The sequence below is a fragment of the Clavelina lepadiformis genome, chromosome 1, assembly GCF_947623445.1.
Source record: "Clavelina lepadiformis chromosome 1, kaClaLepa1.1, whole genome shotgun sequence".
NCBI classification, from domain to species: Eukaryota; Metazoa; Chordata; class Ascidiacea; order Aplousobranchia; family Clavelinidae; genus Clavelina; species Clavelina lepadiformis.
Genome location: NC_135240.1, coordinates 3,468,431 through 3,480,051, shown reverse-complemented (window position 1 = coordinate 3,480,051; position 11,621 = coordinate 3,468,431). Strand labels below are relative to the sequence as shown.

The following is an 11,621-nucleotide window of genomic DNA, read 5'->3' as shown; positions in this document are numbered from 1 at the left end:
TATGTTATAAAAACAATGAGACAAAATTAACCCATCTACTTCCTTAACAACATCATTCTAGTCTGTGTAGGGCAGGTAGACAGTTCAATATGAACTTTCTTGATGGGCAAGATTTTGGCTTATTTGGACTTGGGCCTTTGCTCACTGCGCACATCACATGGGGAGCGTTGACCAACAACAACACATACTTGCATTACAAAAACGTATTTTCCACAGCTGTTTGCTTTAATGCATTGCACATGTGTCAGTCAACTGGTTGTTGCCAAATTAACTTTTTATATCCTGGTTCACCCTCTAATGGCGTAGCGCAAAAGGGACAAGCGGCGTTGTATGCTTGCGTTCCATGCGGTAATGCTGTCCGAGACCAATACCTGCACAGAAAACATGGGTTTGATTTCAGACATGCTATGCCACATTTAGATAACATTGAGTAATAACACGATTTAAAACAAGTATAGCCTGTAATTTTTAAGGCATTTTGAAGGTCCAAAACGGTTTCTTGAATTTTTCCAACGTCTCTCAAAAGTTGTTTTTTCAGCAACCACACCAAAAAATTAACAATTTCATGAACGTCAAGGTCAATTATTGTTCAGACACAAGGGGGAGAGGAAAGAAACAAGCGATGACGTATGGTGATATACAATCCCATCATGCACAACTCCAAATCCTTCAAATTTAGCGTTTTTACGAATTTTGCTATGACATTTGGCATGATAGTTTTGGCTAGACATCTCAGCATTTTTTGGGAAAACGTGTTTCAAACCAAATTTCCATGTGTGAAAGGAATCGCCTGGAACGGCGCTAAGGGAAACATTCTAGTTTTTGGTAAACTTGCACAAGCCACTGACTAAAAATTCATTATTATCGGTGAGTTGTTGTCCCATTCAACCTATGTCCGGTAGCAAATTTTACACCGCTGAAAGGCAGCATAAATACAATTGTACCTAAGTATAATTTTGTGTGAAATTTATCAATTTGTATGCCAGGTTTATTTAACTTAGGCTACACTGCAATTCAATCAGTAACCCTTCAGCACAATAGCACACATTGGCCGATCACACACAACGCATGATCACGTCATAACGTAAACCGATTACTGTATTTTGGAAAGTAACTACTGCCTTTTGCCATCTGCAAGTCAAACATTCCGATAGTAAGTTTAGGCGGTTACAATAGCCAGAAGAACAGGTATGTTAAACGTTGATTTCAGAGGCGTAGTGTTTAGTTTTTTAAATTTAACTTAGATCAGAAAAGATATTTAGTAGGTACTGTATTTCGACTCTAAAAAGATATGTTAATAATATATAATTCGTTTAAGCAGTTAAGGTTAATTTCACAGTTAGGTAACGTAACTGCAGTCTCCTAAAACTTCTTACAGTCGCGAAAGTCAAACCTTACAAAAAACGCTGAGTGTAGCAACACCTGATACACCCAATACCACCTGAGGTTTTACTAAACTTTCTACTAAACTAACTACTTATAAGACAGTATACTACTTCACTCGTATACTGGTTAGTGGCTATATGGCGGTAACAGGTGTTAGAACAAACCCGACAGTAACTATATTTTATGCGCCCATTCATTTCTGTTTGATGAAAATAAGTTTATGTATCAAAGGTTTCACAACTGAACGATTGTTCCAAGTGTGTTGCACACAACTGACAATAATAACGAAACTTATGAACAATTCTGTTTTAAGAACGTATGTTATATAATTTTCTGAAGGTTAGGAAAACTTGTTATCTTACAGTGCAGTCTTTGCAGAACACACATGCCCGCATGGAGTAAAAAAATGGGTTGGAGAGCCAGTGTCAACATAAAATGCAGGTTCATTGCCCATCCACAATGGCACATACTTTCCAACCTGTTAAGCAGAAAACAATATCCATACAAAAAATATTGCTAAAAGAGTAACAAAATAAAGAACCTAATAAAGACAATTTTATAGATAAAAAGATACACATTACACATACTGATCGACAGAGAGGGCACATTCGTCCTCCTTCACCTCGATTTCCCCACGCTATTCTACCATGAGCATGACCACATTCTAAGTACACCCACGGCTGCTTTTCAGTTTCTCTTATTGCTCTGTTTCTTCCTTGACAAGCAACGGTGGTGAGACCGACAAGCAATTCTTTCAAATTAAGATTATGGATTAGTTGATTGATATCATGAGGCATCTGAGTGGGGAAAATCGATATTTAAATGTATGATCCTAAATGATGCTTCAGAAAAAAAAACGCTTTGGTGTAACATTCATGCAGCATTTATTGTCTCACCGGCATGCAATTAATACTGCCAGAAGATCTCCACAACAAGGTGACCCCACACAAATCAATTAACGTACCACTGACTAAAACATTACTATCACCATCAACCTACAAAAAGTAATTTGGGTAAGAACTTTACTGATCGAGAAACTATGTGTACTAGAATAATTAATCATTTGAGATTTTCAGTGAAAGTCAAGCATATTCTAAACCCAAATCTTAATCATGGTTCTATAGAAGATGATGATCATTACATATAGCTTCATGTTCTTGGCAAAAATAGACAAAATAACACATAGAAGACAAGCTTTACACTCAAACAAATAACTTGATGCCATAATTAATTCTTTACTGTAGTCTCTAATTGCCTAATTGAGATACCAACAAACAAGGAATACATGAAAAATCCAACTTAATGTATATTCTTCACATGAATGTGTTTTAAACAGAAATATCTGAAGTGATAAAAAATTGCAAGATAGCTTTCATTATGTGGGCATAAAAAATATAAGCTAATTAATTATATAATTATAATATTTATGATTTTAACTGTCCTGGCTGCCTACCAAAGTAACTGTGACGTTAAAAATCTCAAACATTTGGGGGCCAGTTAGAACACGCATACTGTGCTTGTCATACTATTAATGCAGACAAGAAACACCAGACACCAAGGTGACTGGCCTAATTGTCAGAGCTGTTTATTTAAGCGAATATGTCACGTGTTCTGATGGATGGGACAGACTGTGTGGGCTAGTCAAAAAAGAAACCATGGTGTAGGACAAATCCTAAACTTTAAGTGAACACTCCAGCAACTCTGCATGTGTATGTTGAAAAAACAGCATTAAACTATGTCCTAGATATGAAATGTTTTGTGGATGTCTTACCTTTGCTCCAGGCATCTGTGCTGATCGTGACTCGCGTGATCGATATATATCACCACGCACAGACGTTTCCTTCCATTGTGTTGGTTCGGAACTTTGGCTGAACCCATTTTTGGGTTGCATAATTAGAACACCATTAGTTGTCAGACCATCACAAATCCGTTTACCATCTTTATCAATGGTCAATTTTGGTGCTTTTTCCTGCATTACCGCGGTTATTTTTTACTTGCATACAATTGGCAAGCATAATTTTCAGTTTAAATACTAAAATGCTAGTCTAACACAAAACAAGACAGACAAACCAAAATTAAAGCTGCCTGAAACCAACCAACAAATGTGATAAGAACACAGACCACAATAATTACAGAAATGTGAAAGTGTATATATACATGAGATACAAAAAATGGCTTAGTTTAACCTTTCAGAGAGTGTTACATAGGATGTAAAATAGTTCCTTTTCGCCAAAGTTAAAACCATAGGTTAAAGGAGCATAATTTAACTTCTAATTCCCATGTCCTTCCATGTTATAAATTTTGGTTACTTGGTAATTTTGGTGGTACTGTTATATATACAACAGAAAATATATTAAGATTGTATAAGAACCAGTATTCCTATTAATCCTATACTTTAACATTACCATGCTGTTAAATAGTGAGTCCCATTAAAATACCCGGTGCCAGCAACACAGTATAGGAACTTTGGCAACAAGGGAAACATTTACTGTAGAAGCACCAAAATATTGTTCCTACTTACACCAAGTACTATGTTCATTGATGTATCAAAACCGGCAGCATATATTCTTGCAGTGTATGGAGGATTTCGGTCACAAACTATTCTACAGGCAAACCTAAAATAAATACAAGCATCAGTGAGTCAGCTGATTCTCCAGCATCAATCACAAATCCTAGGTCCTACAATAAAAATCCTACAATATTGAAGTATTTTTCGGACTTAAAAATGCTGGTTGCTCAGAATTTGGAACATGTGTGATGATGTAAAAATGATATCATCCTTCCAAAAGACATAACATCTTTTCTAGTGCCGGGGGTTAGCTGACATTTTAATGTAAACTGTCTTGGAAAATGGGCCGAGTAAATTTAAATCTAATCCTGTTTAAGGTGTTTCATTGTAAAGTTTTTAATTGATATTTCTTAAACAAAGTCTAAAACAGCAGTGAAACACAATTGACCAACTCAACTGAACTTTATTATTAAGAAAGACTTTCATTGTACAAGTGCTGCAGTGTATAACCACTTATAAAATAATTATGGTATTGATTAATTAATTATTTATCAAGCTTACCTGCACGTAACTTGCTTTCATTAACCCTGGGAAAGGTTTCCTATTAATACACTAAATATTCCAGTATTTGGAGACAGGGAAGCTATTCAGTACTGGTAATTACTTTTGTGGTTAACATCTTTACAAGCCCACTTCTGTCACTATGTTTATTATGAATATTTTTTAGAATTTCTTGAAAGTAACAAAATGACTTACAAATGCATCAACAAAAATAAAGCAATACCTGGATATTGTGCTCTGTTGTGGTTGCTGGCTTCTTTGATGGGTAGAAATAGATGTACCAGGAAATATATCCATGACTACAAAGTCAATGGGTTCTTCATTAGACCTTCCAATCTGTGTATACATAAATAATTTAATTGATCATTTATTCAGAAAAATTGAATTCAATTTGGCATATGCCTGAACGCTATACTCATAATATAATACAACTTAACAGAATTGTATCTTACACTGTTGTTTAAATACAAGCCAGTGATTTTTAAAGGTAAACAATATTATCATTAGGCAGGAGACCTTTTAAATGTTTTAGATATTCGAGTCATTCGAGTAAATTTTTTGTAATTTGTAGCTAAAAGAATGGTAACAATCCTCTGACAGTATTGGCCTAAAACCACAAGAGGGAATGGTACATTGCAGATCTATTGAGAGCGTATTTCGGGCCCTGAGTTGCGAAACGCACATAAGATTTCTCGGCTTCACATCTGACACTGCGCTTTCTGTTAGCTTCGACTTCCAGGGCAAGTCCAGGCTTGCCTCGAGACGGCTAAGCTTACTGATATGTTTGGTAAATTAACTTAGCCAACGTAAAGAAGGACCGGCACGTTTATTCCCGCCGAATCCTTATTTGTTCGTCAGTACTTCCTGGCGTTATTAATTCGTAGCGGTAATCACACGTTAACTTGTGACGAATAAAGTAACCAACAAAATTTACAATATTATTAACTCGTGGAATTTTAGGTTTAATAGTTTAACTGCTGTGTAATTTCGTGGCAGAAATACGTCAACCTGCATGTCTGGAAATGAGTACGCAATTAACATCAACTAAAGTTTCACACAATTAAATATTGACCTGAAAACATTTATATTATGTATAAAAGCTAAAAATGGGAAACTTCAGTTTCTTTAATAACGCATAACAGTCAGCTTGCCAACTTCTACTCGTTTACACTGCACCGAAACTCGCAGAAACATCGTGACTGGCCATGACAAAGCAGCAGTAAATGTCAGCAAAAACCGATTATGTCACAACGCACACAGCACACGAATAAAAACATCTCTCCAACGCACATTGCTGTGAAAAAGTGAGTATTCGAAAAGGTAACCACAGAAGATTGTTCACCTAATACATAACCACGAACTACCGTTCTGTATTCACATTAAAATATCCCAGTGTTCGGGATAGGTGGAATGCATAGTTTTATACGTTACCGACAGTACCGAAAATGAAAAAAATATTTCCTAATGTAGTACTGTAGTTGTGTCCGAAAAGTTGAGCATAGTTACTTGGAGATGAATATCCTCCTTCCGCGTTGCTGTTACCCAGAATGAGCCAACGCTACACTATTCTATCAACGGCAAGCAAAACGCGATGTGGACAGCATAGATTTAGTAAACTTCAGTTTCGGCACTCGATACCGTCACGCCTATTTGCTTTGACATGATGATTGAATATCCCTCGTTGAAACTCGTGAGTAACGCAGCATACAAGTATACAAGGAAACACTGGCATGCAGCTAACAAATACCCAATTTTGAATATTTTGAAAATTCATGGTCATTATGACATAGCTGCGTGAATTTATGAGCAACTGCAGACTCAGTGAGCACACGGTTCGAGTTGTATGTTACCGATTTTTCCATTCTGGTAATTACTTGCGTAACACTAAAAACGTCACAACAAAGTATGCAATTTTCAAGAAAACTAAACCAGTTTGATGCGAATTCAAGTAGTGTAGAGGACATACAATCAAGTACATACACTGTTCCAGGATTAAATTGGTGTTAAACAGTTTAGCCCAAACGAGCCTGCATTACTCAGCAGATGAATACCGTTAACATGTCACAACATTTTTCAGTAGTATTTAAAATAGTTATACTGTATATGCTTTCAAATAACTATTGACATAATAATTTACATAATAATTGACATAATAATAATTTACTTACATTTAAACTGTCAATGTAACTTATTTACAATCCAGCTTTAATTTCTTTCAATTAAACAAAAATTCAATAAAACAATTCAAAAGTTCAGCCAATTTGACTTTGTTTTGCGAGAAATTACTGTTGATTTTGCACCAGCTCTATAACTCAAAACTTAGTTTCAGAATTCATTTCACACAGTTTAAGAAAGAGGAACTGTTTTAACAAAGACCAGAGAATTCCTCATTTACACAGTTCTTGTCATAGACCAAATATTAGCAGTGGCATGTACTGTGTTATGCCGGCTTTGCCCCAGTGAATACTGAGAAACTTTGGGTTACTACAAAATATAACAATGTTTCATAATAACAAATAATAACAATGTTTCATATCAACAGAAAACAGAGCCCACAGATCACATTTACATTCCAGTTAGGCAATAAAATACAGTATTTATGTAGCTCACAAAGACATATTTAGTCTATTCACCTGAAAGAACTATATAACTGAGTTTCAGTTTCTTTACAGTAACAAACATAACTTTGTGGTGTCAATAGACATTCTGGAGCCATACACAAATTCTTAAGCATGTTAAAGGTAATTACCGTATTTTACGGTCAATAAGGCGCACCGGGTTATAAGGCGCACTGTCAATAAAATGCTTTTATAAGATTTTTGTTCATACATAAGGCGCACCGGACTATAACATAAGGCGCATGGGTTACCGTATAAAGCTCATTAAAATACGTTGCGCGCATGCGCATTACGATCTGTACATTAGGCGCACCGGCTTATAAGGCGCACGATCAATCTATGTGGAAAAAAAAGAGTTAAAGTATTTTATTGTTTATTTGTTTATTTTATGAACCTTATGGTTCGTAAAATACGGTACCTGAAACATGTCAGTATCAGGGTCAAGGATATATGGCACAACAACGACATTCCGTGGTAATATGTATGAAACACTGTGATGTTCTTTGCTGTTGAATGTCTAAAAATACAGCAGAAATATTCATGAGTATTCACGCATAAACACGAACATAAGCTACAAAACAATACATTATAAAAAATAATGTTTTATTACACAGGCCAACAAAAAAAATTTTTTTTCAAAAGGCATGATATGTTAGATCGATTTAGGGGTATATCAGGGGCGCTGAGTCCGAAAATGTTATTACTTTTGCTGAATTGGCTCTAGTTTTTGAGATATTGCTTCTTCCTACATATACCATGAAAAGTTAGAAATGTATGCTATAAAGGTTAACAAAAACTGAAGCCATGTGAAGCAGCTATTTAGTTTTGCCCAAATGTTTAGTTGTCTGGCACAAATTACTCTCTTGGGAGGTAAATAAGACCTTAGATTAGTTTATATCATCTCCCATCAAGCACAACATAAGCCTTAACATCTACACACAGCATAACATTCTTGATTTGGCAACAAAAATAACGTTTTAACGGGACAGAGAAGAAATGTTAATGCAATTTTTCTCTCAAGAAGATAATTTTGTATACTGTAAAAACATCGAAGGACTTCTTTCATCTATGGGTCTACTTGAATATAAACCAGAAGAATGGAGGTTATTCAACGACAGCTCCAAAAAAAGTTTGAAATGTGTGCTACTTCACAACGGAAACAAGTTTGCCTGTGTTCCAATTGGCCACTCAGTCGTTTTAAAGGAACACTACCAACGTGTTAAAATGGTCTTGAAGAAATTTTCTTATGCTGAGCATAACTGGGAGATATGCGTTGATTTGAAAATGGTCAACTTTCTCTTAGGACAAGGCGGCTACACCAAGTACCCCTGCTTTATTTGTTACTGGGATAGTTGGGCCACTGATCAACACTGGATTAAAAAGGAGTGGCCCATACATGAACAGCTTGTGCACAGAGATAAAAACATTGTAAATGAACCTTTGGTCAGTCGTGATCGCATTATTTTACCCACATTGCACATCAAATTGGGTTTGATGAAACAATTTGTGAAGGCCTTAGAAAAAGATGGTGCTTGTTTTGATTACCTGTGCAAAGTGTTCCCTAGTCTTAGTATTGAAAAGCTGAAAGCAGGAATTTTTGATTGCCCACAAATACGAAAATTACTTTAAGATCAAGTTTTTCCATCACACATGACTGAAGTTGAGAAGGCAGCCTGGTACTCTTTCGTTGCAGTTGTAAAAGCAAGCAACTGTGTGGATCTCGTAGAAGTGAAGCTTACGAACTTTCAAGCTCTTGGATCAAGGATGAGCATAAAAGTTCACTATCTATTCAGTCACTTGGATCGCTTCCCTGAAAACCTCGAAAATATGAATGAGTGAGGAACAAGGTGAAAGGTTTCACCAAGATATCAAATTAATGGAAGAGAGATATCAAGGTAGATGACTCACATGATGGCAGATTACTGCTGGTGCAGTGGTGCCTAATGCGAAGCTGTCCACAACAAGACTACAGGCGAAAGTCGTACAAGAGGGCTTTCCTGCAGATGACTTTAAGCTAATTTGAGTAATTAACTAGAGTGCATCTAAGAACTTCACTAATGCACATCCTGAAATGGATATATTTCTTCGTAAAGTGTTTTGCTTTGAATACTCCGTGGTTAATGATAAAAATTGATTGCTTGTTCATTTCGTCTATTTTACAAATTGTTGTCTTTCTTGTGTAGGCTTAGGCATACTTGGTTTGTTATTACCAAATTACTGCTATTTATTGTTCACTTCAAGTAAGTTTTAATGTGGTATTGGAAGCTTAGTCTCACAAATTGCAATATGTTAGGAGAATCTGATGAAAATACGAATAAATGGGGCATTTTTTGTGTTGAATATAAGGAAACGAATAGATTTATGCAGCATTTCCTCATTTAGCTAATCTCATTGTGTCTTTAGCTTTTGCTCATTCTTGTGGTTTTAGTGCACATAGACTTACAACAACATTTAATATAGGCAGTTCCTTAATATAAAATGCAACCTACCTTCAAATTTAAAAGATACCAAAAATATCGAAATTCGCTAATATCTTAAAAACTAGAGCCAATTTGCAAAAACTAATGGCATTTTCGAGTTCAGCGCCCCTGATATACTCTAAAATCGTTCTTACCTTCCATGCCAAAATTTTTTTGTTGGCCAGTGTTATCTTTTGCAGTTCAATAAATAAAGTCCGCAAATTCCCAAAATTGAAGAGTACCATATATCAAAATGATGGACAGAAATTAATCACCAAATCAATGCATCGTAATGCTTACTAGCAGAATAAAATTCACTGAATAGCAAATGAATGATGCTTAGAACTACATTACTTGAGATTGAGATGCTCTTGGGAAAACCTGATGTTGGTCCGAGGGTTTGACTCCTGTCGCTTTCTTTTTCTTTCGTAAAGTAAAACAACTTTTTCGCCGTCCTCTGTCGCCACCTGGAAGCTGTCCATTTGTTCTGAAATGATAAGTGAAAAGATGTTTTAATACTTTATAAAAACACCAATCACAAGCTATTTCATTTATACCCAAGAACAATAAGTTCTCCGTAAATTTTCGCTTCATCTTCATCAGCTGGTGGAGTACAAGTAGGCTCATGGGTTGTATTGTCTTGATATTCTGCCACATTTTGATGAGCTGTATCAGAAGTGTCTATTTCCATCCCAGCTAGGTGTTCAACTGGAGATGCTACATCCATTTCACTTTCTGTCTTCATTAAGCCCACGACAACAACAGCAAAATTAACATGAGCTACTAAGTAGTTAGTTAGAGTAAAAAGCAATATAAATAAAATAGCTGCATGTAAAAGAGGAATCAAACATATTATGTAACATCAATTTTAACCCTTATAGCACATGCGTTGACATTTTGTCAAAATCGATTTTTTGTGTGACATTGCTCTCGCAGCTTATGCACTAGCTCAGCAAGATCCTGTGACGATGGTGAACTTCTGAATAGCTTACTGCTGTAGCGATTTCAAAACGCTAAATTGTTTCCACAATGAGTTATTTGCGTTTTAACTTAATCGGCACATCTGTTGACAAAATGTCAACAATCAGAAACATTAGGAGTTTGGAATATAAAGTCACTACATAGTAGTTAGCTATTATCACAATGTGATAACCGGGGACTTACAGGAGAGTTGTGTGGAGAGTTGTGTGGAGAGTCCATGTGTATTTAGTCAATCACTGTCTGACTAGAAGGAGTTAGATTGCCAGTTGATAACTTGATATAACTCAGAAGAAAAATATTGTCTAAGCAGTTGTGTCGGAAACGTTTGCCTTAGCTCTAACTAGCTCTTACAAGCTCTGCGCAACGTCTACATTCTTAGGGAATCCTTGAATGTGGATGAACAACTCATCGGATATCGAGGCAAAATTGCTGGAAGAACATTCATGCCATCGAAACCAAGGAAATATGGTGTAAAGTTCTTTTGGCTGTGTGAAGCCACATCAGGTTTTGCTCTAAATGGCATTATTCATTCCGGAAAAGAAACCGACTCGGCTCCTGACAGAAATCTTGCAAATGATATAGTGATGAACTTGCGTTTTGTTTACTTTGGTACTGGTCGTGACATATACATTGACAGATATTTTACATCTCTTGGTCTTGTTTACAGTCTCTTGCTTCAAAAGCTTACATTGGTTAGAACAGTAATGGCTAATCGCCGTGAAGTTCCATCGCAGCTCAAGTCAGCAAGGAGAAGAGAGGTGGAAAGTACTGAAGCATTGTATGACCATTTGAACAACATTCTGCTATTGTCATATGTACCAAAACGAAACAGGAATGTCCTCATGATGTCTTCTTCACACTCTTCTGTTTCCATCACTGAAACTCACAGGAAACTTACAGTTATCATGGATTACAACAAATATAAAGGTGGAGTTGACACTCTTGATGAAAACTGTGAAGAATTCAATTGCTTGAGGAAAACAAATAGTTGGCCAATGGTTAATAATTGCAATTTGATAAATGTTGCCAGTAACAACGCATTTCTCATAATAAGAGGCAATGGGAAAAGTAGAAAAAAAACAGATTTTCTAAAAAAGCTTAGCTTTC

General features: G+C 36.0%; 1 protein-coding gene across 1 annotated transcript; it reads right to left on the bottom strand.

Annotated features, from left to right (window-relative positions):
- Positions 1-208: 208 nt before the first annotated feature.
- On the bottom strand, positions 209-10,354 carry LOC143448622 (E3 ubiquitin-protein ligase pellino homolog 2-like). Its single transcript, XM_076948437.1, has 10 exons — positions 10,091-10,354; positions 9,888-10,020; positions 7,493-7,591; positions 4,680-4,792; positions 3,908-4,001; positions 3,158-3,355; positions 2,283-2,381; positions 1,974-2,183; positions 1,749-1,864; positions 209-371 (listed from the first exon to the last, which is right to left on the bottom strand). Exons 1-10 carry the CDS (start codon positions 10,276-10,278, stop codon positions 245-247), a joined length of 1,377 nt encoding a protein of 458 aa, XP_076804552.1. The 5' UTR covers positions 10,279-10,354; the 3' UTR covers positions 209-244.
- Positions 10,355-11,621: the final 1,267 nt, after the last annotated feature.